The 26,578-nt window shown below is 41.3% G+C and overlaps 1 protein-coding gene across 2 annotated transcripts; it reads right to left on the bottom strand.

Annotated features, from left to right (window-relative positions):
* Positions 1 to 551: 551 nt before the first annotated feature.
* slc1a9 (solute carrier family 1 member 9) lies at positions 552 to 25,844 on the bottom strand. Of its 2 annotated transcripts, XM_047344019.1 has the most exons (12): positions 25,715 to 25,844; positions 25,477 to 25,610; positions 16,233 to 16,388; positions 15,352 to 15,504; positions 14,344 to 14,597; positions 11,591 to 11,696; positions 11,329 to 11,455; positions 9,066 to 9,299; positions 8,102 to 8,296; positions 4,600 to 4,734; positions 3,991 to 4,435; positions 552 to 3,469 (listed from the first exon to the last, which is right to left on the bottom strand). In XM_047344019.1, the coding sequence occupies exons 3-12, from the start codon at positions 16,381 to 16,383 to the stop codon at positions 3,287 to 3,289; spliced, it is 1,983 nt and encodes a 660-aa protein (XP_047199975.1). In that variant the 5' UTR covers positions 16,384 to 16,388; positions 25,477 to 25,610; positions 25,715 to 25,844; the 3' UTR covers positions 552 to 3,286. The 2 variants fall into 2 exon arrangements, with proteins under 2 accessions (XP_047199975.1, XP_035037623.2); XM_035181732.2 differs by lacking the exons at positions 25,477 to 25,610; positions 25,715 to 25,844 and adding an exon at positions 18,687 to 18,881.
* Positions 25,845 to 26,578: the final 734 nt, after the last annotated feature.

Genomic DNA, 26,578 nt, shown 5'->3' with positions numbered 1-26,578 from the left:
CAATCGGAACACATTTGATTCTCTACGATTTCCTTTGAGCACATTGTGATATTTGTGACATTTCCGCTGAGCAGTGACCTAGCCACATTTCACCTCTTCCCTCCGCGTCACTCGTCTCTCCGCTGTGACGTGCAGGGACCCTAAACTAACGTCAGTCCTGTTTGCAATTACCCACAGTGCCCTTATGCTGTCTGGGAAGAATGAAAAGGATTGACGTCTTTCTGACCATCTGCCTCCCTCTGATTCCTCTCCCATCCCGCACTCTGTCCTGCCTCGCCCATCTCTAACTATTCTTTGAGAGGATTAAGTGTGTTTGTATCTCCGTGCGTCTCTGCCTCATCAATGTGTTGGCGCAGCCTCTTGTGTAATGTGTGCATTTTCGTTTGTGTGTCGGTTGCAACTTTGTGATCCAGTAATATCTTTGTCTGCAGGATTTCTTTCTTTGTCTTTACTCAGCAAGCTGACGCGTGTCCCCTTTTGAGTGCAAATCCCTCCACAGATTGTACAACTTACTTCAACAGCGGAGAAAACACAGAAGAATCACGAGTAAGTATTTTAAATAAATCTCAGAAGTTTTATTACATACAATATACACACAACCTGGACCTGTGAGTCTGAGTTAAAACTTGAGGATGTAGGGAGGTTATTAATGAACTCTAGTTTAAAATGAAAGGCAGTTCAGTGGGACAGAGGAGACGGATGACGTTATTTTACAGCATTTAACAACTTAAAAATAATAAATGAGAAAAGAACAAGTAAATTTAAACATACAACAAAATCAATAAAGCATCTTGCCTATTACTCATCATTTCAGACACCAAACTACAACAAAAAAAATACAAACCATCGATAATATACACAATATTAACATCAACATTGACCGGTGTCGGCGAGGAAAATGAGGCGATGTGCAAGAAGAGCACCAAGGATAAAAATGTAGAGATGCAGAAGGTAAAGGAATATAAAAATAACGTCTGCTGGTCATGTGTTTCGATCATTTACATGAACCTGTTGTGTTGCTGAGGTCATTTGAAGCAATAGTTTGACATTTTGGGAAATGCACTTGTTGCCTTCCTTGCCTCGTGTTAGAGTGATTCCTCGGATACCGCACGCTAATATGAAGCTACAACGAGCAGCTGGTTAGCTTAGCATAGCATTAAGATTAGAAAAGGGGGGAAACAGCTAGCCTGGCTATGTCTGAGGGTGACAAAATCAACCTACCAGCACCTCTAAATTCACTAACATGAAATGATGCGTGGTGGTTTTTCACACATTTATGTCCTCGGCTACTTCTTGCCAAAATATCCTGGATACGTGCACTTCCACTGGTGATATCATTTAGAGCCAGAGTCTGCAGAGTATTCACCGGGTCAGACAATCGCTCTCAACTAATCCTCATTGAATCTCTGCCAATCACTACGTCATATCAGTAACATCAACATGAACATCCATCACTGAACTACCTAAATTGACAGAAACCGTCTTTTGGAAATATCTATTTGGCAGGTGTTTTATTTGGCCCGTGTCCCATCTGCTTAAATGGAAGGGGGAGGGATAATGACCTATACAGCAACCAGCGGGGGATAAAGATGTTTTGGTTTTATTTTTCAGAGCTTTCATGTCGTCTATCTTTCTTCAGGAAGTTACTGCTACCAACAAAGCTTCATACGAGCATGGTGTTTATGAAAACAATGCTAAAAAATATGAATTGATGACCCATTTTTCACAACATGGATTAGACTAAAACTAAACTAAAATTTCCTTTGAGAAATGTATCACAAACTAAACAATTACACTATCAAGTGCTGTTGGTTATTTTTAATAAAATCCATCTAAATCATCGTCAACAGATGGTCTCTAGGAAAATGTATGTAATGTATACACTATAATAATGTTATTGGACATTAAGGTTTCTTAAACCCAGACAAATGGAAATGGTAACTGGATTTACTGAGGAGATTTATCATTGTTGTCACATGTACAGGGGTAGATAAACAAGTAAACATTGTCTTTTACACTAACCTCATGAATGACAAAACCAACGATCGGCGACAATGATACACTCAAAACAACACAACATTTTTAAATGCTTGACAAACTTGAAACATAAGTGTCAGTGATAAAAGTAGATTGAACATCCTTAGGTTGTCTGGACTGAAATTAACCAAATACATTTGACTAAAACTGAATATTTTAAGATTAACAGATATTCTTAAGGATAAAACTAAACAAAAATCTGGCTAGCTGCCCCCTAAACTTTGTGGTAAACTAAGCTAACTATTTGCTGGGTTCATATTCACCATAAAGAGTTCAGAATAATATCAGTTTTCTCACCCAACTCTCTTCAACCAAACAAATAAACTTATGTCCAAAAATGTCAAACTATTCAGTTGTAAGTTTAACAATTTCACTTTCTGCAAAGGAACTAAAAGTAGAAGAGAGGGAGCCGAGCAGAGGAGGAACTCATAACTTGTGGTTGTGCTTTAAAAGGCTGGTAAAAACACCAACATACTTTTCTCATCAAGAGCACACCCACAATTCCCCGGTATCGGGTTTAGTCATACAGGAACTTTTTGGGGGTTATTAAGTGAGAAATCTACATCATAATGAAATTATAAAGGGAATGAAATGAGTAATCTGGGGAAACAACTCCATTACAAAGGTGCTGTTTGTAAATGTTTGCTATCGCTCACCAATGTTAGCATTAAATCTATTTATTTATATTTTTAGAAGAAACATTGCAAAAGCAACACACTAAAACTTTCCTCAGCAGTGGGAAACAAGGCCATTGATAAACTCTTGTTTTGCTTCTATTTATATCCCTTCTTTCCTCCTTCAGTTAGCAAGCTAACTAGCCAGCCCCAGTCCGTCCCCTCTCGTAATACCACCTGAGATAGTGAGTCTGCCAGTCTGCCCTCAGTCCAACATGAGAGGATGAAGCAGTAGCTCTGCCTAAAGGATGAATTGAACCTCTAGAGCGATTGAAAAAGTTTATATACAGCACCATTTGATGGGTTTCAGCTAACAAGAAAGCTAAAATGAACAGGTTGGTTTATTGGGCTCTTCTCAGGAATGTTACAGCGTGTTGTCATTGAAAATTATTGATCAATCCTGTCGATCTCGGAACACAAAACAAAAAAAAGAAGTAACAATGTAACCAGCTAGAAATCCACATGTGCCCTCCGCTGGGCTCGTGCGAAAAAGCTGAGCCATGCAATAAAGCGGGGAAAGCTGTCGTACAACAAAAACAAATCGCTGGGGAAGCTTCTCTGTGGTAAAAATCCAATCATGGCAGGTCGCCCAGTGGGATGACGTTCCTCCGATCATAGGCAGTGTCATCACTCTCCTCACCGTCGCTTACTTCACCCAAAACCCTCTCTCTCTCGTCCTCCTCCTCAGTTTCACTCTCTCGCCTCAGTCGGTCCCGCTCCCGTTCTCGCTCTCTGTAGCAGCGAGGCATTGTGGGAATCTGAGACGGAAAAGAGAAACAAATGTGACTAGGTAGACGATGGAGACTGTACCAACTGACTAACACACTAAACCTTTACAAATGCACACATGGTAAAGGTTAAAGGAAAAGGGTTTAGAGACATAGTCATTTTAGCTGAAATATAACAGGAACAGAGATTTGAATTATCTATGTAGCCTTCATACATCATAGACTCTGGTGCCCAATTGGAACACATATCATACCATGCAAAGCACAAGATACTGTACTAAAAGATAAAAGCCTTGAAATACAATATACATATAGGTAACAAATAATAACTTTATTAATGGCAAATAACAGAATTTCTTAAGGATACGCAGATGATTCAGGTGTCTACTGTATGTTCTCATTATTTAACAGATAAAGTAACAATATGACCAATCTCAAAATCTCTTCAAAGCATATTATATTACATATATATATCATAGACTTGATTCACAGGGGAACAGGTAGTCTGAAACATTACGGTACAAAAAGAGGAAGCAGTGGTGCATAGATACCTGGTTATCATGGCTGGGCAGAGCGCAATAGCCCGCCTCCGTCCTGCGGAGGAGGCGTGGTGAGTGAGTACGGAAAGGTCGGGGAGAATGGGAACAAGCGGAGCGCGGAGAGGGAGAACGGATGGAGCGGGGTGATGGAGATCGGATAGAACGGGACGGCGAGTAAGTGATTGAGTGGGACTGGGAGAGGCCGTGGTGGTTTTGTTTGGGTGGGCGAGGGGAGCGAGGTGGCAGCTCAGGCGGTCTAAGAGGGTCGATCAGGTCCATCTCGGTGAAGATCGGTGGCGGAGGGATGAAATCTAGCTCCTCCTCTGGAGGGAGCAGTTGCATTTGCATTTGCAATTCGGCTGCGTCAATTTCGGCGAGCTCCGCCTTGGACAAGTGGTCCACGATGCCGGCACCAAACGAATCGCCCACCACATTGATGGAGGTACGCATTCTGTCACTGAGTGGACAAACAGTATCAGTGTCAGCGAGTGAAATGATGAGAGCCACCATGAGTTGAACATTCTTACAATACAGCTCACAAATGTTTCTTTTTTAGCTCTTGAGGAGAAGCTGAGAAGTCATTCATTACTCATATCAGTGCCTATCAGACACCTGACTCACAGCAGCCAGTCCACAGCGATGAGCAGACTGATGTCCTGGGTGGGCAAGCCGACCGCCGTCAGGATCAGCAACATGGTCACCAGTCCAGCACTCGGAATACTGGCAGCTCCAACACTGGCCAGGGTGGCGGTCATACTGTGGAGGAGACAAGAAAGCAGAACCATCTTCATACTGAGACAGAGACCAGGAAAATCTATCATTAATGTGATGGCAAAAAGTCAAACAATTGGCAAGACCTCAAAGCACAGAACCCAACAAAGTACATGTTTTGTACAGATAACAGACGACCTATGCGTACGTTCTGTCTGAGTTTCAGACACTGAGAACATGCCTGATGAAAAATGTCAAAGTGATCCTATAAAGTTTAACTTTGCAATGTTGCTGAACAACTGTAAAAGGGACCACACACAGTGTCACATGCGACTGAAGCCAAAATTAATCTTTCATACCAGACATGCAAAAAAAGATGCAAGGAGAGTTCATTTGTTCAATGAGCAAAAGGTGAATCCATGTAAAAAAATGTGCTTAAAAAAAGTTAATATGTGCTGTCAGCAACCAGAAAAGTCAGCGGTGAAACCACATAATAATGGAAATCACTGACACACTGAGTTGAACAGCCAATCAGAGAAGTTAGCGAATACTTTCGCTGCTGATTCAGCATGTCTACTCGGCTGAATGGCCGCCAAAAAAACCCAATAAACATGGTATATAAGAGGCCTTAAATGTACTGAATACCATTTTGGATCGACAATAAAAAAAAAAAGTGTGTATGAGTTTGCATCATACAGGGTTACTGCAGGTTTCAACAAGTTAAACTTACGATTTTTAAGACCGTAATTAAGACCCTAAGACCTATGTCAAGTACGACAGATATAAAGTGTCCCAGAATTAGGTACACTTCCCCATAATTGAAGATATGGTGAAAAAGAGGAGTAGAGAAAAACCCTGAAAAGTTGTCTATCAAACTACAGACAGTAGATATCTACAGTCTTTCCCACAGACAAGCAGGGTGTCTGGAGATCAATTCTGACCAGGTCAGTTATCAGTTCCACGTTAGTTTGTAGTTTTATAACAGCAAGTTGATATCTGTGTCTTTGAGAATATACTACAACACACAGAGACATTACAAACAATAATTTGCTGACGCTGGTACTTATTTTAAAATGCAACAGATAGCATTAACATATTTAAGACTTTTTACGAGCCAGTGGAAACCCTGATGATAACTGTAGGATGACTAGAGAGTAACCATACATTTAGTATCAGGTTACTTGAATGTTTTAGGAGATATTTTACTTCACAAACATACAAGCAGATTGCAAAATGCAAAGGGTGAGTTGTATTGGTAAAAAACAAAATCCTCTGCTGCAAGGCGTCAAACAGATTTATAATAATGTGTGATATAGTTTAAATGTAATGGTTTACAATTGCAGAACCAGGTCAAACGGCAAGAGCCTGGCATTTACATGAGTTACATTTCCATGTCGTCCACGCAAGACTTACACTGTGAAGAAGAAATATGGACAGAGGAAAATGTTTTTTCGTAGTAGGTTTTAATGTCGACAACAAAACAAAATCTGTCAATGTTGCCTGACTTAAAACCTTAAAGCTCAGAAGAAGGCCGCTTGTGATGCCATGGCTGCAATTAAAGGAATTATCAGTTCATGTTGGTCGCAGATGTGACTTCAGGCCAGTTTGGACACCGCTCACAACTGTGATATTCACTGCATGAGGCTGTTCATCGCTTGGCATTGTTGACAAACTGCAGCGCTAAAAATGACCCCACACGGCACATGTGGATCTTATTTCAGGACAATTTTGCACACAGATGACACAATAGGCACACACAGATTTTGAAAATTAGATTTCAGAAGTTGGTCGTAAACAGCCATTGATGAAAGACCAACAATAGACAACATCAAAGGGCTGAGGATCATTTGTAACCCGCAGCCACAAAGAGGAGTCAGATCCGTGTAGACTGGTTCCAATCAGATCTAAATGTTTTGCTGAAACCTCGAAAATCTCATTATTTTTGAACTGTGTTCATTCAGCTTTAGACTGCCCTTCAACACAGCACACTAACTATAATTGATGCAAGTCAGATCATATGAACATGCTTTTGTATTTCATTTCCACTGGTTACTTAGACAACATATTTACAATAAGGGCAGGATTACATGAGAAATATTTAAATGCAACACAGAAGTTACACAGCACGAAGCCCTGTGGATTCATTAAAACTCTCAGTCGTTAAACAGATTCTAAAAAACACTTTAAGCTGTTTGAAAATAGTTTTATTCACTATCCAATAAAAATGCTACAATTGTGTCATGTGACTATCAGGTTGGTGCAACGAGAACTTCCTGTTAATAGAAAAAAACCCAGCTTGTTACATAAACCCAATAAAATAAATTCCCCACAATCAAGTCATTATAAAGCATTAAACATTAAAATTATTTACACTTTAAATGTATTTGATCTGTTAAATTGTTTCAGATTAAAGTAAATGTGCACAGTAAAAGTTAAACAAGCAGTGGATTGTCCCGACATAATTAAGAGCAAATTAGATTTTGTTGTAAACAACATTAAATAAAATAAATGATTTTAGGCAGAGGTTCACAAACCTTTTTTTTGTCCAGCAAGTTGTGAAACTGCCATAAAAGGTCGGGGGGGTGCGGGGGTGTGGTGGTGGATAATGTAACACACACGGTAGGTCTTTTATCACTATTTCCTCCACTGTAGAAACTCTTGCAGTTCTTAGTTTAGCAGGCTGTTAAGTTACAACAGCAAGAGGAACACTGTGCATGCAGACCGAGCAGATACAGCAGAGAGATATCAAACCAGGATCAGTTTTAAATACAGAAACTTACAACATGATTTAGATCAGTATTATTCAGCTTTTTGGTGAATTAAGAAAATTGGTTTCTTGCAGCCTGGTAGCAAATGTTACATGGTCCAGTTCAGTGACTTAAGGTGGACACTTTCTCGACTCGAGTCAGTCTCAACTGTCAATCAGGAAGTTTAACCCCGTTTTTATAGCATCAAAAGTTATCAAAACCAAACTGATCAAAAATAAACATCAGTGTGATAAGAACTACTTAAAATGGGTGAAATCATCATTGAGAAAAAATTTCACGTGTACTTTGATCTCTTAATTTGGTGCATGTCCCATACGCAAACATAGAGGAGACGAGGTTTATGACCTATACTGCAGCCAGCCACCAGGTCAAGACCCTTTTCCATCCTGCATGGGGACCTGTCATGTTGTCCATCTTTATATACAGTCTGGTCTGGGCGTTTACTGTCTTTGGCTCAAATTCTATGTACTTTCTCTCCTTTGCATCTGGCCTGCAAATGGATGAAAGGGCTGTGATTGTCATATTTTTGGCTTTGGGAAGTTTCAGATATTGTCACGCACATGTTCCACCCATTTCGATCTCAGAAAGGTGTGTCGATGTCTGCCATGTTTTAGTTCAAGATCTACATCCACCATGTGCTTTACCTGACTGTAATAATCTGTCCGCCGTCCAGGCTGATGTCATTCATCTGGGCGATAAAGATGGCTGCCACAGCCTCATACAGTGCGGTGCCGTCCATGTTAATGGTTGCACCTATGGGCAGCACGAAGCGAGTCACACGTTTATCAATTTTCAGATTCTCCTCCAGGCAGCGGAAGGTGACTGGTAACGTCCCAGCACTGAGAACAGAGGAAGAAAAAGGTGAAGATGTACAAAGGAAAGGATCAAAGTTTCTGCTGCAGGAAATACAATACGTGGACAGGTGGTGAGAGACAGAAGTGCAGTGGTGATGAAGAAGGTAAAGGATAAAAAAAGGAGGGAAAAAATTTGATTCGGCCGAAATTTGAGTCGCCTGACAGCCTCCTCCCGACAGCTGGCGGAGGCCACTGTTGCAATCCTCCAGCATGTGAATTAAAGGAATTTGAATCCTGGCCCTGCTAAGCTCAGGTCATAATATAATTAGAGAAAACGTTGATAGGATTACCCATATTCACTAAAGCCTCAGTAATGTGCCAAAATGACAGTTGGTTTCAGCAGCAATGCAGAATTCCATGCTGGCCGAACCAAGCCGAGCGAGGCAGGATGCAGCAGGGCCAGTTTGGCTGGTGACAACTAATCCAGAGGCTCAGACATTTACAACACAGGATCTGTCTGACATGGACTTGTTCATGATAGCCTGTGTTACACACATTTGGCTCTGCTGTCCTGATCTGTCAGTTCAGTTTGTGTAAATACAGAATTTGCCTTTAGCCCTTTCAGATTTAACCCAAATGGCTGAAAGGGAGCAGCAGGTCACGGCGATCAATCATAGTTACTACAGCAGCTGCTCGAGGAATAGATGCTGTAAAAGAAACATGTGACACACATGTGTTAACACATGCCAAACAGAGAACTTTCACCCACCCACACGTGCACACACACACACACACTTCCTGCAGACTAGCCTACCTGCTAGCAGTGCCCAGCGCAGTGATCCAAGCTTGGAAGACTCCAGAGTAGAAAATAAAGGGGCTTTTTCTGGTGATAGCAAAGTATATAGCAGGTAGGATTAATCCGCCGTGGATCACCAGGCCCACGATAACGGTCACCATGTACATGCCCAGCTGCCTGGCCACCACTTCCAGGTCTCCGATGGCTGCAATCTTCCCTGCGATCAGAGAGGCAATGCCAAAGGGAGAGTACCTGCAAAGAGTCAGGGAGACCCGTCAGAGCTGCAATATCGGTTATGAAGTTATTATTTCCTATTATTCCCCATTACTTTTGAATGCCTTGTGTTTTAAATTCTTTATATTAATAAACTTGTATCTTTATGTGTGTATTTAGTATTTATATGATTCTGAAGTATTTATTTAGATATGTAAATAACTTAACATTGTTTAACATTATTCTTAAAGGTTCAGTGTGTAGAATTAAGTGAAATCTAGTGGTGAAGTTGCATGTTGCAGCTGAACACCCCTCACCTCACCCTCCCCTTCCAAACATGAAAGAGAACCTTCAGTTGCTGTAAAAACTCAAAGGTGTTTAGTTTGTCCAGTGTGGGCTACTGTAAAAAACAAGGCGGCCTCCGTAGAGAGGACCCTCTCCCAATGTAAATATAAAGTATGTAAATATAAAGGGCTCATTCTAGGGTAAAGAAAACAACAATTCTTACAATTAAGATGAAACACACTAGTGAAAACATCTGATTATTCCATTATAGAATAATGTGTGGTTCATTAACTTGGTCTTCAAATTAATTCTTTTGTTGGATGAACTTTCTAAAACCCAAAGATTTTGTCACATTACTGTAAAATAAGACAAGGCGCTGCAGCAAACCTATATAAAGATAGTTATATTTGCTTGAAAAATTACTCTCAAATTAAACAGACCTTCATTATGTCAAAATCATACCTGAAAGAGAAAGCCTTTCCTCCTCAGGAACCTGATGGATCAAGTTCTCTCACCCTGCTGCTTTATTATTGCTTTCATGATTTCATGATGATTTCATGATTTATCAGCTAAGGTATTAGAGCTAAAGAAATATCAGAATCATAATCATTTTTTTCTATTTGTCTTTCACTCATGTTAATGTGAAATATCAGACCAACACCTGATTAATCTATATTCATTGTCAAACATCTTTTCTCTGCTTGAGGACATAACACATTCTTGGATCTCTGGTTTCCAGCTCTGGAGTGCAGTTGTTCATGAAAACAGGCCGCTGTGGGACTTATGAATTAAAGCTGTGTTTCCCCTTTAGGCTCTTCCTGGTGCGAGTCAAAGCAGGTCTCACGGTGACAGCGGCCTGGCTGCTCAGGTCAGCTGCACGCTGCCGCTGGCATTCACCGACAGTTGTTTGGTGGAGTATGCCACGTATGATTTGATGGATGTGTTCCTCGTATGATACATGTTTTTGTATACACTGGACCGTGTTTGGCGAGCTCCATAGGCCCGTGAGTAATCTGTTTATACTGAGTGAGTGATACGAACAAGGACATAACTCCTTTGGTGTCCAGCTGCACTCGTAGATGGCCTAGGAGAGCTGCGAGACAAGCATCCTGCTGTTTTTCTTCCAACCGCCTACCCGCTCCCTCCTTCCTTTCCCTTCCCTTCCTGTCTCTGAGTGCCACGACACTCTCGCTCTCTGTGCTACTATCCGGGGGTCCTGCGAAGCCTCAAGGCCTGCCCTGCTCTCTGAAGGCATGCTCTCACACGCATCTTTCCACGTCCTGCTGTCCCTCCTGCCCGCATCTGCCTTCTGCTCTGCTGCCAAGTGGCTCCTCTGTCGTTGGTGGATTCATTACATTTTGGAGATCTTCCACCCCGCCTCCCCTGGGAACCCACAACATTGATCTGGGCCCTGGCTCCTGCTCCTGCTCCTCCCCAACATACCACAGACTCAAGCATATCCCAGGGAAACCCTCGCCCTCTCTATCCCTCTCTCTCCGTCCTTCCATCTGTCCGTGTCCTTCACTAACACACTTTCCCCCTCTTCCTCTTCCTTCATCGCCTTTTCAGTCTTCACTGTGCAACGCTGTTTCTTGTTCCCACAGTTTGTATCATGTACACAGTCTTCACCATATCTATCACTGTCGCTGAGCTCCTTGTGTGGTATTCTCCAGAACGTCAAAGCAATGCAGCCGGAGCGCGACATGAGCAAAGACAGACGCATGTTGTGTACGCTTCAACACACTGCACACAAATACGCACAGGAGGAAAACGAGACACTGACCACATGATCATGGAAACCATCGTCATGATAATTTCATTGAGGATGTTGAAGAAGTCGCACATGACCTTCCCGCGCTCGCCCATCTTGCCCATGCAGATCCCAAAGGTGATGAAGAAGCCAATCAAACCTTGAGGAATACACAAAGCAGCTTGTCAGCGGAAATAATTGTGCTGTTTTCAATGAAAAAAAAAAAAAGGAATTTATATTTTGAGCATGAAATGATTGGACAACATGAAGCAAATCTGCTCCATCAACAACTCACCGAGGACATTCATGCCCCATTTATACTCCAGTTGCTTTCTGCCCACTAAAATGGGCTCAGTCTGGTTTGATGCTGGGACCGTCACCTTTTTTAGCACCGTCTGAACCTGGAGACAGAACGACACCGTGACTGATGAGCTGTTCAGAAGAAAACTGAACAGAGGAGAAAGCCTGATTTTGTTGTGAAATCAAACACAAGTTTGGAAACAGCGCAGCAAACTCAGATTTGTGTTCCAAGAAAAAGCCAAACAGGGAAGAGATTAAAGACAAATAAAGAGGAAAAAGAGGAGGAGAGGAAGGTTAAAGGTTAAAGGTTAAAGAGGGGAAGGACGATTCCTTCCTGCTAAAGCAATTATGCCTTTTGTGACTTCAATGAATCCCTGATGAGCACAAACAATAGAGGCAGTAAAGCAGAGATGCAGACAGAAAAGAGGGAGAGGCACAGAGAAAAAGAGAAAAAGGAGAGGATACCACAGGGAGGAGAGAAGAGGGGAGAGAGTCTTTAAGCTCATACTCAGCACGGCTCCCTGTTCACCAGCAGATGCCTTACTGTGGTAAAGAAGGATATGACGTTACAGATGTAAAGAGATTAGCAGTAGCAGAAGGGCTGACCCTCACCCAATCAAACACAGGCAACTTCTTCTAATCATTCGGACATACACGCATGACAGAGAGAAGAGGGGGAAATAAACACAGGATTTGGACAGAAGAAGGCAACTGTCGCCTCATGATTGAGACTTGGATTATCGTTTAAAAATGATCAGCTTGGATAAACAGTAGCCGTCTCCCGAGTCCTTCTGCTGCGTCCGCCATTATTCAAATGAAAAACACTACAACAGTGTGTTCAGATGGTAAATTTAAATCGTCTTTGTAAACTCTCACTCAAAGACAATTTGGTTCAGGAAGACTTTCATTCTCGCCTTAAGCAGTTTTATTTTTGGTATTATTGTACCGCAATCACTCAATTATGGTTGATTTAATTCTGTTTAAAGAATGGGCCAATTTATTAACTAAATTATATAATCTAATAATCTATAATCTAAAGGGATTTCTTAGCAGTTCAAAATGTAAAATATAGAAATATTTAAGCTACAATGGTGAAAAATAAAGATTGCGGGGAAAACACAAACAAACAAACTGATGTGATCAATAAAATATATCAACTAATCACTGATTCAGCAGCACAACAAATTCATATATATCTTAAGTGTTGCCTTAAATTCTCGCTAACAAAAAATCTAAATCAAATCTTTAGAGGAATAGCTTTTGAGAAATGCAGATTACAGTAGTGCAAACTGGACAAACTAAACGTCTTCTGAGTTTTTGTGACAACTGAAGGCTTCTAAGGAGGGTGAGGGGTATTCTGCAACATGCAAATTCACCACTAGATGTCACTAAATTCTACACACTGAACCTTTAAGTCTTGAGCTTTATAAATACTAGTTGGTGAACTTTGTTACCTTTGGACAGAGAAAGCCTAACTGTTTTGACATCTTTCTAGTCTCTCTGCTAAGCTTTGCTAACCAGCTGCTTACTGTGTATTTGCCATTTACACAGCTATTGATCCTGTTACCTAAAGCTCGACAGAAGAAAGCAAACTAGAATGGAACTCAGTAGATCCATCAAGGCCCCTTAAATTCTATCAAGCCGCGGATAATATCTCACACTCAGATATAAGTTCTCTCTATATGGTGGATTCTTTTCATCAAGATCCATGAATTATGTAAAATGTAAAAACACTATCTCACAATGTTAAAAAAGGTGCGTTATTGAGTTCTTTCTTGGCCCATGTACCATCCTTCCACCAAGTTCAGTTGAAATCTGTAGTAGTGTTAGTGAAATACTGCTGAAAAACAAACAACAAACAAAACAATGAACTTCTCCTTTACCTTGATGTTTACATTTTAAAGGCTCCACCTCCAGGACTCCACATGCACAGATGGCAGCCTTGACCTTTTGGTCCCTTTGTAGCCAAAACCCTCTGATTTAAATCAAACCTCCACTCGTCACTGTTAACCAACACATGTAGAAAACATTGAGTATGAGGTTTGGAGGACGAAAGGACTCTCGCCAGTCGTTAACAACTTCCTGCTGCTCCTTCTTTATGTCAGGGCCTCGGGCAGACATGCTAATTATTACAACTATGATCTTTTCAGGAGAACTCAAAGGGATCTATTAAATATGTTGCGCAACTTTAAAATCTAATCATTTTAATTATATCTTTGGAAATGGGTGACAAAACAATCTCACTTAGGAGCACCTATGAAGCTTTGGATCAACTGTTTTTGCTTGTGAGCCATTTATATGAACCTATGACTGCATCACAATGTGCATGCATGAGTCAAAAAGGTATTTTCTCTCATCTGTTGACTAACTAACTAAGGGCTAAGGAAATATAATATAATATATAATAAAACTCCAGTAATTCAAAGGAAAAAAGGACAGATTGAAGAAAAGTCTCAAGACAAGCTTATGTAGTTTCCTCATCCCAGGAACGCTCAGTGGTTATAGAATTGCAGAGGCTTGAATTTTTCTGGACATTTGAAGAAACTTCTCATCCACGTTGGCTTAAAAGCGGAGCTATCTTGACCTTCCCTTGACAATGATCATGTGACATAACAGAAAGCTCCAGAACAGCTACTTGTTCATTGGCAAACATGTTGTCTTCTCTGACCAATATTCCATGTTTCTTCAGTTTGTATTTGATGCTTGCAACTCTACGGTGTGCACAAAAGAAGAGCCAGAGTATGGTACCTGTTGGATGCAGGCCTGCACCAAGTTCTCAGGGAAGAGGTTTCGGAGTAGGTCAAGGAAGGCGTCCAGGCTGTTGACGTTCGGGTTCTTCGGGGCCGAGGTTGTCGAGCCTCCCCTCAGTTTGGGGTTCCCCGGGTGGATCCCCAGCACCAGGATGACCCCGAGGATGGCAGCGATTACAGTGGTGGACATGTAGTACACCATGGCTCTGCTGCCCATCCTGCCACTGGAGCGGGCGTCTAAACCAGCCAGCCCTGAAAGAGACAGACGACCATTAGTGTTCGCACTCACCAATAATCAAAATGATCCCTGCTAATGTTCACAGAGGGAATGAAAGTGGCTTTTCCTGGAAGTTTGACACTTGCAGTTCCACATGTTCCCGCCCTATATGCTTCTTTCTTTGATTCAGTGTTTATTTGCATTGTCCCTTTTTAATATTCTACCAAATAAAATAAAAAGGATGTTCAAAGCCTAAGAAAACTATTTCATTACCAATCACCCCTGTCTGTTTGTTTGATGGTTGGTTCATTTGTATGTTTGTTTGTAAGTAAGATTACAACTGGATGGATTACCATGACTACCAGATCATTTTGGTGCAGCCCGAGGAATTATTTGTCACTTTCTTTAACATTGTGAGATAGGATGTTTTTCCTCCCTTTCATGCAGTGATCCCAAAGGATGACAGGTTATCAGTCTTTATTGATCTTTAATCAAGACGTTTCAAATGTTCCCAGGTTCAGAGATATTCATGATCATTAAATTTGTACATTTTGAGTTTCAACAGAGAATAAATTCTCCTCAGTTTTTTAAAAATTGTCTTAGGTTCAAAATGCTCTCACCATGTTAATAGAGTGTCACGTCCATCTTTATATGTAGTCTATGGTACCACACTGTTATGTGCTACTGTGCATTGCTTGTGTGTGTGTGTGTGTGTGTGTGTGTGTGTGTGTGTGTGTGTGTGTGTGTGTGTGTGTGTGTGTGTGTGTGTGTGTGTGTGTGTCTGCACACCTGTGATGAGACTGGAGATGATTAGAGGCAGGATGAGCATTTTCAGCATCCTCATGAGGATTTCTCCCGGGAAGGAAACCATCGTGAGCGTGGAGTTGTCCGTCACCTTCATGTACCGCAGCAGCATCCCAAACACTGCCCCCATAATGACACCTGACGAGAGGAAGGAGTTCATTATTCATGGATTTTTTCTGGAAACAGGTGATGTTGATTTTAAGCTTTTGTCAAGATAAACTGATTCACTGAAAATATTAAATTATTACTTTTTTGTGCTACAATAATTTTGCTAAATGGATTGATTTGTTTCTTTCAGGAACTATATGTTTTCAGTTTGAAATGTATTGGTAGACATACAGGCCTACTTCAGCGGCCCCCCAAACTGTGCTGGTTTACATCCGACATGTAGGAGGCCTCTGACTAATGACAAACATGTAGCATAATGTAAACAGGTTTAAATCTGGGTTTAAATCTGGGTTTAAATCTGGGTGACAAATGACAGACAAAAATAACAAACTATTCAACTTTGTAGTGATTTTTTTGGGACAAAGAACACTGCCATGCAGAGACATACCAAAGTGTTTACAGAGGAAGACCAAAGACAACAACAAGCTCAAGATGCCTCATGGGAAAATTATCATGGAGTCCGTACACTTAGGATTGTGCATTGGCTGCAACACATTTGACTATAAAACTGACCTCAAATTCAATTCAACTCAATCAGTTAAGAATGTGGGGATTTGGGATGTTTACCAAAAGCTGAAATTGTTGTTTTGTCAACAATTACAGCCTTTGAGCTCACTGGACACCTTAGCTTTTATTGCGATCAAATTTATAAAAGCATAATATCAGCACACATCCAGAGTTTCCTCGTCCTTGCGTACCCATGACAGTGAGCGCCAGCAGCAGGTTGTGGGTGTTGCGGCTGCAGTGGCCTGCATCTTTATACGCAACCTCTGTGTTGTCATCTCGCTGGCTTTCTTCTTTCTCCTTCTTGACTGTGTTGGACTGGTTGGCTGTCGTCTGGTTCGTCATCCTGCCTGTGGAGACAGTAGGAGAACACATGCCTCAACATTCTCCAGCATGTGTTTGCCTGCACACTGTTCTGCATTTGTGTCTCTTATCTTAACTAATTTGTCAAATGTAAAGACTCTGGATTGTTTATAGACCATGTTAACAAAACATCTCTCCGGAGGCCAGTGAGGGCTGGCTGGTCTTGAATGGGGATTAGGGACAACCAGGGAAACCTTCCACTCACCCACACAACAACTATGAGTATTTGGCTTGGGTGCCTAAAGGAAGTAAAAAAGCGTGACTGCAGGCAACCCAAACACGGCAGGCGATGGCCAAACAGGACATGAAGAAATAACTTGAGAGATGTAATCTGTGCATCATCCTCGAAATGGGAAAGGCAGCATGCCAGGATCTAAACACAACACAATCAGGAGCTGCTAACAAAGGAAGAAATATAGTTGATGAGTGCAGTTAGGAATGAGTCAGCTAAGTGGGCCATGCACCATCTGTGACCAACAGGTGTGACAGGTCTTTAACACAAGGTTGAGTGGAAGTTACTTAAATCTGGAATGTGGGACTTATATATATACATGAACATCCATTACGTCCAAACCCATTGCAAACAACAAGAGTCTTAAATCTGCAGTCTGTGACGACATTAAGTAACGGCAACTAGGAGCGTGCTGGAAAAGCAGAAGGCGTGTCCAAGAAAAGTTTCTGATACTCCAGATAAAGAAGAAAACTTTGTGTTCAGAGGAGGAATTAAAGTCAAAAACGAAAGCAATCTCTGGCGGGAACAAACACAGATTACCACTGGTATGGATTTTCTTCATTTTAGAATGCTGAAAGAAGAGAAGAAGACTGAGGGCAGATACAGATGACAGGTTTGCATTTGTGTACTATTTGGAGAAGGCTATGTTTACCTGATCTAAAAAATTAATTAATGTCCCGAAAGTGTAAAAATGTATCTGTTTTTGACAGATGCATTTACAGGTATGAGAGAGGGGGCGCCACTGAGCTCTTATTCATGTCGTTTCATATCTGCAGGGGAAATAATTTGACTACAGAATAGGATTGATTCTGTGGGCTTGTTCCATAATTGTATCTATTCAATAGTTGTAGAGACATTCCACCCAAAACCACAAATGTAAGCCACATGCTGGTGCTGGAGGAGTCGGGGGGGAATCGCTAAATTCATTAAGATAAACAGCTTTGGAACCACAAATGTCTGCACACAATTTTGTTCTAATCCATCGAGTTAATTTGATCTTCTGGTGGTACAACAGAAAAAGTCAGAGAATCACCAAAGTCAATAGGATTCATCCCCTGGGGATCATAAACGGTTGTACAAAACTTCATGGCGTTCCATCCAGTAGAGGTGGAGATTCGTCGGGATGAATGTGGTGCACACAACAGACTGACCACACAACCAGTGTAGGTACGTAAGGATTAAGTATGATGTGTTAGGGCTGGAGGATGAAACAACTTCAATAATTCTAACAATACAATTTTAATGGATAGCAACATAACAGAAGTGTAAGCACAGTAAGGAGGTATAACACATAACTGATTTACCTCAGATTTATAAAATGTTTTGCTGTTTATCGAGTGTCATAAAGAAGAGTTTAAAACCACAACCTTCACTCAGGAGCAAAAATCTTTACACTTAACATAAATATGTGACGTTTATCATAATTATCAATATTGACTGTTATGAAATATTTAATCTTGATATAATTGCCCATCCCTATGATACGTCTCCATATTAATAATCACAGATAATGCAGCTAAATGTGGTAGAAGTGAAAAAGTCCCAATGTTCCCATCAACCCGCGGGTCCACATCCACGACTTGATTATTTTGAACTCTCAACCTTGAGCCATAAAACTGTCAACTGTTATAATTATTACTCAACGTCTATTTCAGCTCCCGTTCGTCAACACAGGATTGTGACTGAAGCAATCCAACTTCCCTCCAAGGCACAGTCATCACCTTCAACTTGGAGAAAGCGTCAACGAGTAGGAATGCGTCCGCTGTCCAATAACACTGCGCTACATTTGTCCTTAACAGAGACTGGCCACCACCATCTCTAAACATTAATCATATGTAAACACATCTGGAGAGCAGCGCAGCCAACGCCAAATCCCTGTCAGAAGTATGAATGTCACATTTACAAACAGTCTGACTCAGTGAGACAATTGCAATCAGACATGATTATAATCCATCAGCTGAGCCGATGGCATATTCAGCAGCAGCGGGGATACAGTCGCACACATTCACCAAAATTACAGTAGACACAAGGGATCATGAAACATGGTACCTACTAGTTTGTGTGCTGTCACGCTCGCTTTCACCACCACTCTCTCATCTCCTGCTCCCTCTGGCCATATCTCTGTCCCCTAGCTAGTCTCTGCAGCGGTCAGCAGTCCGGGATGTGAAATGTTATATTTTGGAGGCGGAGAATGCCCTGCCAAGTTTCAATTGCGGAGATATAATCCTTGTTGAACAGAGTACTGAGGAGAGGAGGGGGAGGGGGTTCCACTGTTATAGTCTTCACAAATCCTCTTTTCAATCCTTATGTCATTCTTAGCATGAACGTTGTTTGGTAGGATCAGTCGACCACGTTCACCTCAGTTTACTGGGGGGGGGAGGCAAGGTTTTAACGGATTTCACACTCAGCGACCATGGTGGGTTCATAAAATCCTGTCAAAACCTGGTGGGCAAATTCAAATTTCATTGTAGATCATTTTAGGATCAATGCTGCTCATTCCATGGCAAAAGCGAAATTTTAAAAATGCAGGTTATTCTGCGGTGAAATGCTCTTTAGAGTAAAGACAGGTGATGAGCTTTCAAATACACAAATGTCACCCAGTAGAGCGCATACCTCCGTCAAGGCCCAACAGTCCCCTTAAATCAAATCAAGCTGCACCAAATTGCACACACTTCACATCAGTCATGCCTAATTTTTTTCAATGAGATCCATACATTTTTCTCGAAGAAATCAGAAAAAATTGAAAAATGCTCTATCTCGCACTGTTAAAGAATGAAAATGTCTGGTTCTGCTCCAAAATGTATTGGATTCTTCTCTGACCCATGTTCCATCATTCCACCAGGTTTTGTGGAAATATGTTTGGTTGTTTTTGTGCAATCTTGCTTACAAACAAACAAACCATCCAACAAACTGACAGGGGTGAAGACGTAAACCTTTTTGGCGGAGGGAAAAAGCAATTTAAACTGTTGTATGCTGTGTTACAGAATCACACAATAAGAATAAGGCTGCCTGTCGTCATCTCTGGGAGTGAAAGCTGGATATTAAACCTTTGATCCCTGAGCAGGTCAGAGGGAGGCCCTGAAATAATGAAGCAACAGCATGTGTCCTGCGCAGAGGGCGGCGCTGAGGAGTGTAAGCTGCAAGGACACACTCAAGGACCTGAAGCTGTTCCGCAAATCTGTCTTCCTTCCCCAACACACAGATTATTTTCCTGCTCCAGGAAATGTCAGAGCTGCCTCCGGATGAAACGTAGCTGGCCTCCAGGAACCAGCTCTTACTGGGCTGTCCCAGTGGCTCTGTTCAGCTGAGGAAAACCGAAACCCTTTATGGCCTTCTGGGGTTGAATCTGGTTTCTACGTTTCTAATGACTTGTGTGTAAGGTTCTCAACAACTACAAGAAACAGATGCTGTTCAGAGCATCAGAGTCGCGGCCCCGGCAAGGAGCAACTGGTCAAAGACAGGCCTGTTACGTCACGTCACAGCTTAGCATCCCCACTAAAATGCAGCGAGTCAAGTCAGCGAGTTCAAACTGTTTGGTCAGGCAGCTTACAGCAAATCCTCGATTCCGCAGCAACATGACACAGGTATTACAACTCTGCAAGGTAGGCTGTAGACCGAGAGGCACAACCCTTTGAAAGGAAATCTAGCCTTTGTGAGAGCTCTGGAAACACATGTTAGTGAAGAGAGCCAAAGAGAGAAAGCACAAGGGTGAAGGTAGAACGACTTCAAAGTGGCAGTTACACGGCCGCAAGACACAGCGTCTCCCACAGTGACTTTCAAAGTAATAGACACTGGATAAACATGAGGGTCCTCAATGTAAATGCCGTGGCAGTCCGTCAGATGTGTGATGAAGACATATGCATCACAATCAGTCTCCACTTGCAGCCATGTACTTACGACACATCTTCTTAATCGTCATGGTTTCCAGGAGGATGGACTGGCGATGACAGAATGAGTTAATCTCCCAGAAGAGCAGGCTTTGATTAATGGAAATGAGCCCAAGCTGCTGTAGATATAGGTGCACATACCATCGGGGCAGGGTGTCACTGCAAAACTACCTCCGGTTTAAGCCTGGCTGTCATGGGATGGTCATGTTAACCCCCCACTCATTGTATCCACTTATAGTCGTCCACATTAATGATCCAACCAGGTCTCGAACCAATCACAGATGTTGGTTCAAGAGATCAGACAGATGCATGTTGGCTATACGTACAGATATTACTCCCTCCTGACGACCAATCCGCCTGCTTCTGAACTGAACTGACATGACAGTAATTCTTTGGTTATCTCTGACTGTTTGTCGTCTTTTTATTTAGCCTTTAAAGCCAATACAAATAGAAGCGATTAATCGTAGAAATTGGCATCAGCGATTAGCACATCAGAAGCATTGCTGGGGACTTCAATCATGCAACTTTAAAGATTCAAGCTAAGGTTGAAAGATTCACATCATATGCCAAGCTGCAACAAGAACAAAAGATGTACTGGATATTTATATGATGAGTGCTCACTTTTACTTCTAATACTCTGCTGTGTGCACAACTCCATTTTTAGTTTACAGTTTTTTGTTTATATTTATAAATTATAGCATAAATATGTATATTTGTTGTATCATTATTGAGTTGTGCTTTTTCCTTGTACTTTACATAACTGTACATTATATCTACCTTTTCACAGATGTCACTTGACAGTTAAATGATTAATTGGTGGAATGACAAAATAGTAATTGGCAACTTTTATATTCAGTTAATGTTTGGGTTTACGTCATTTTTCCATCAAGAAGTGAAGAAATAGGCAAAAATATTTGCTGCTTTCAACTTCTTACAGACAATTTGCTGCTTGTCTCTGTTGCGAAATCAATATTTTGGGGTTTTAGACTTTTAGACATCCGAGGACGTCATCTTGGACTCTAGGAAGCTAAGAATGGTTTAGTTTTTTACATTTAACAGACGGTACAATTTAGCATTAAAAAAAAAACAACGTATTTTCAGATTTTAGAGAATATATTATCAGTAGAACATATACAATCTAAAAGTTTTCACTTCCTGATGCACGTTAACAGTGGAATATGACCCAAACAATTATGTTATCTTGAGATTTTAGGATTTTCATATAACTAAATCAATACAGAACTGCACACTGAAGAGATACAAATTTCCTTAATGTGTAGTTTTTCTCTGAATAAGTGTAATTTATGAATATCTATTGTAATACATTGTCAAGCAGGCTTTCACATGTGTGTGTGTGTGTCTATAACTGTGTGCTGGTGTCTGTGTGTCTCAGAGGATTACGTCCAGTGGTTGATTGTTTGGTGTGAGCTTTGCAAAGGGATCGAGATGTAATCCCCACCCCGCCCCTCCATCCTCCCCTCGTTCACCAGAGGCAGAGGAGGATGGTCACCGCAGCCGCACTACAAGACGCTACATGATGAACTGTTCTCAAACACACACACACACATCTGGCTGGGAATGAGTGGAATATGAATGAGGCTTATCTTGGCCACATGTCCGTGTCAGTGTGCAGTATCATGAATTCATGCACTTTTAATATTTTTGCATTCATAATAAAGACATGCACAGACTGACACCATATGAACAACGTGGAAGCCAACTCAGATCTCTGAATATTCTTAAACGTGACGTGTTTGCTGACATTTTCAGAAACATTCAGGCTGTGGAATTTCGTTTTTTTTATGGAAATGTTTTTTCTTCAGAATTTCAAAAGTGTTACATGCCTGTTAGCCTCTGTGGCTTCTGAATGTGGGTATTGACATTAATATTAGCGCCTACTTTTGCCACTGCCTAAAAGTGTTGTTCCAATGACTTGAGCCCCAAGCATACAGTGTAGACCACCTGCCCACATTGTAACCATGAGCTCACGAGTTCCATTTGAAGGCAGCGGAAATAACTGGGTTGAGGCGGAATCGCGTGTTGAAGAAGAAGAGGGGAACCAGGTAACTTATTAACTAAGCAGCCCTAATGGCCATCTCTCTTAATGTCATTTGAAGGCTTTGTAGGTTTGTCAGTCAACGTGAAAACTTAAATCAACACGATGCAACTTTTCACATTAAAACAGCAGATTTAAAATGAGTTGGATAGTGCACTGATTTGGAATAGGGAGAATATTTCCTCTTTCATTCCCAGTCCTCAACCTGTACATCTGTCCTTGCTCTTTGTATCTTTGGTGAGTGGGTACGATCTCCTGAGATTAATGTACCTGACTATTAAACCTCTTTTATACCAAAATTAGCCAGTGTACGCAGATTTTTTAAACCCACTAAAAGAGGCGAATGACTCCTTTCACACTGCCAGTAGAGGAGTATGACTTTCTGTTTTTTCTCCCCCGACGCGTCATGTTTGACAAACAACTGAGGCGCTCTCTAACTTCCCTGTTTTGCCAAATTAGTGTGTTCAGTGTGTTGGATCTACCCAGTGAGAGGTCTGCTCAATACAGTGATAGACTTTGTTTTTTCACCACATGAAAACCACTTAATCGTTCGAACATGGAGCCCAACAGAATTAACTACCATAAGTGGCTGGGTGCTGTTTCTAAGTAAAGGTTACATAGTGTTGCGTTAAAACCCTTTCTTCTTGTTTTCTCTGAATGTGTAGTTACTGCTCTCAGGCTTCGTAGGGCAGTTTTCATAGATTACTTGTTCTATTTCCTTTTGCTAATACACTGTAATAAACCTCTGCAGACACATACTCAACACACACTTACTGTCCATGCAGTCAAAGCAGAGCCAAACCTAATTCCCTCAGCATATGCACAACTGCCATCAAACACGTGTCTGCTCTGTGGCCTCAACAGCAGGGGGGGGTTAAACGACGCGCATTAACCCTTTCAGCGAGGGTCAGCGTCAATCACATCCAGACATACTGAGGTTGGATGTGACCACACGCGGGTCCGTGTGGTCAGTGCGTGTCCTCACTTGGCATGTCTAAAACCTCGAGAGGTGCTTGCTGCTCGAAGACGGATCATGTGACATTGCATTACTACACTGGTTGTTTCGGTTCTGGTTTTCTGTGAATCCAATTGTATTGATTACTTTGAAGGGAGGTGAGTTGTAGTTATTTTAAACTTTTCATTCATTTTGAAAAGTACACCGATCAGAAAAGGAATAAGATTGGATAATCAGATTCAGCAGGAAATTCAGATTTTATTTTGTTTGACACTCATGACACAATTGTTTCCTCTTTGTTTAAGCATTTAGGATCCAGTTTTAATGATAACCTCTAAGGCACATATTTGCCAAGCTAACGATTATGTTTCAGTATTTTACTTTTCCACTCTTCCAGTTAAATGGAAACAGGGCTACAACTTATTATTTCTGATATCAATTCAACTTGATAAAATTACCATTAAATGGCCGTAACAACTTAACAAGTCAAAAACCCAAAGATATCTATTTTACAATGATATGCACCCAACACTAAAACCATCCATGCTGATCATCTAAATGGTTAATTGAACAAAAAACATTTCAGAACTTGACTGATGTCTTGGAAGACAAAGAAATTATCACTATTTAGAATTGAGTGAGATCTATTTTTGAATATACTGTTTAACTTATCATAAATTCTCGTTAACATACAATAAAATGTTAAAAGACATTACAACCTCTACAAAGCTCAATGTGACTTCCTTAGATGCTTTTTTTTGCCAAAATAATGTGAAAAGAAAACTTAACTGAACTTAAATATGTGTTGAATTGAAACAGAGAGAAGCAGCAAATCATTACATTTAGAAATTTGGAACAAATCAAAAATACAAAAAAAGTATTTAGCTTGACAAATGACTGAAACTATTTAAAAATTATAATTTTGTAAGTAAAAAAAATGATCAACTGATTTTAGCATTAAAGAGATGTTTGACAAGGGCTACAGAGAAATTAGAAAAGAAGCAAATCGTCATGTTTGAAAAGTTGGTACTGCAAAATTTCAAGTATTTGCACTTGACTATTGACTGTAAATAAAATGTTAAGAAATATTTAAATTGATGTAAAAGAAGGGAAGACACCGCCAGAAACAGTGTTTGAAATTGAATTGAGTGGACAAGAAGTGTCAATGAGAGAAAATGCTTGAGCTTATGTGTGTGTGTGTCTGTGATTTATTCTGCATCTGTGAAGTGTGTGTGTGTGTGTGTGTACACGTGTCCAGCAACCCGCACCCCCCGCATCTCTCGGATGATAATCTGAGTGTATTAATCTGTTGTTTGAACTCCTTAAGCACAGACTGTCTTTCACATCTGCTCTCTTCACCCTTGTAAAGCTCTGCTATTTATAAACACTCCCTTTCTCCTCTTGCTCTCCTTCTTTCTCCTCTTTTTTCCCCCTTACCCTCCCTTTTTGATCCAACGCCGCAACTTTTGCTATTGCTCCTCAGTCCAGCAGGACTGAATTTCACACAGCTCATTCCCTTACAGTAAATCCATCTTTCCATTTGGCCAACAGACGTCTTGGAAACTCCTTAAATCTCCCGGATCCTCTTCTCTCTGACAGCACACAGCTTGCTACAACGATGCAGATAACTGATAAGATATTAAAGATCCGGCATGCACAAAAAAAAGCAGAGACCGAACTTTGCATCAACCTGCAGCTCATTGTAAACAACCTGCAGCTCATTGTAAACTATTATCATTATTTTTGCAGCTCTAATACTCTGATGCATCTTCACCCATGAGAGATTTCGATAGACAATAAGCCAATAATAAACATAAAGGACTGAGACGCCAAAGAAAATGCAATGACCCTGTCAACCTGCTGCATGTGTGAGCAGTGAATGAATGAGAGGACACTGAGGGAGGAGAGAAAAAAAAAAAGACAACGAGGAGGTGCTCAGGCTTACCTGCTGTGTGACGCTGTCTCCCATTCGACAAGAGCGAGGCATCAGGGAGAGGCGCGGCGAGCTGAGGGATGTGGCGAGGAGGAGATGAAGAGGCAGAGAGGGACGGGAAGCCAAAGTCGCAGTCTTTGCGTCATCTGAGGAGAAATTTGCAGATTAATACAACAGCTTGATTCTCTGAGCCCCGCACCACCCCATCTCCCCCTCCCCCCTCTCTCTTCTTTCTCCCTTGTTCACTCACTTCCATCATAGGTTTGTCTTTGATTTCTGTTGTCGTTTTAATTGCCCATTATTTCAACTGTCGTGAGCAGAGAAAAAAAAGATTGTTTTTCAGGTTGAGAGGGTGGGGTGAGGTGGATGTTGTGTGTGTGTTTGTTTGTGTGTGTGTGGTGGTGGTGGGGGTGGTGTGTGTGTGTGTGTGGGGGGGCGGATTGCTTACCCTCCCTTCCACAGGAGGGTGCTATGAGTCTGCACTACAGTGAATGAATCTGCACAGCACCTTCCCTCTGAGGGACCCTTTGACAGATATCAATGTCATGTCAGTCTGTGAGGCCTCCGAGTGCATGGAGGCCCATGGGTGGAGCTGCAACATACTGCACATACATGGGTGTAGCGTTTTCCATGGACCACGACACTTTATCAATACACAGAAATACTGTGGAAGCAACTGATAAAGACGCTGAGGAGATTCAGGTTTGTGATATCACAGACTGGCACGATGACAGCGAGTTATCAGCGTAGCTTCTCCACTGTCAAATATGATGTTATACAAAAACATGACTTTGCAGACCTCAACCTTTCTTACTGGCATTGCAGTGGGGAACCAACACCAGACGATATGACGCAAGATCGATCATTAAATCACAACCACCCGTCATTTCGGTTATTATAACATTTTAGAAAACTTATTGTTATTCAAAAGAGCATGATATTACCTTTCTTTTGAGGACTCACCTCTGAAACAATAAAATAATCTGCACGTCTGACCTGGACTGTGGGCTGATTGGTTGGTTGAACTCTGAGTTAGATGCCATTGGTTGACAGGTCTATTCTAATTTAAGACATTTACAAAATATTTAGGTCAGTAAGATATGTACATGTCAGT

The sequence above is a fragment of the Hippoglossus stenolepis genome, chromosome 16 (assembly GCF_022539355.2).
Source record: "Hippoglossus stenolepis isolate QCI-W04-F060 chromosome 16, HSTE1.2, whole genome shotgun sequence".
In the NCBI taxonomy this organism is placed as follows: Eukaryota; Metazoa; Chordata; class Actinopteri; order Pleuronectiformes; family Pleuronectidae; genus Hippoglossus; species Hippoglossus stenolepis.
The sequence above is the reverse complement of the archived record's forward strand: the minus strand, read 5'-3'. Positions and strand labels throughout refer to the sequence as shown.

Bases quoted from the DNA above. Each gene is read 5' to 3' on its own strand.
- slc1a9 (XM_047344019.1), bottom strand. From the start codon at position 16,383: ATGACGAACCAGACGACAGCCAACCAGTCCAACACAGTCAAGAAGGAG. The intron at 11,697-14,343 runs GTACCATACTCT...TTCTGTCTCCAG, and splicing joins TGCAGGCCTGCATCCAACAG to GTTCAGACGGTGCTAAAAAA. The intron at 9,300-11,328 runs GTCAGTGTCTCG...GACTCTTTGCAG, and splicing joins ATGGTTTCCATGATCATGTG to GTACTCTCCCTTTGGCATTG.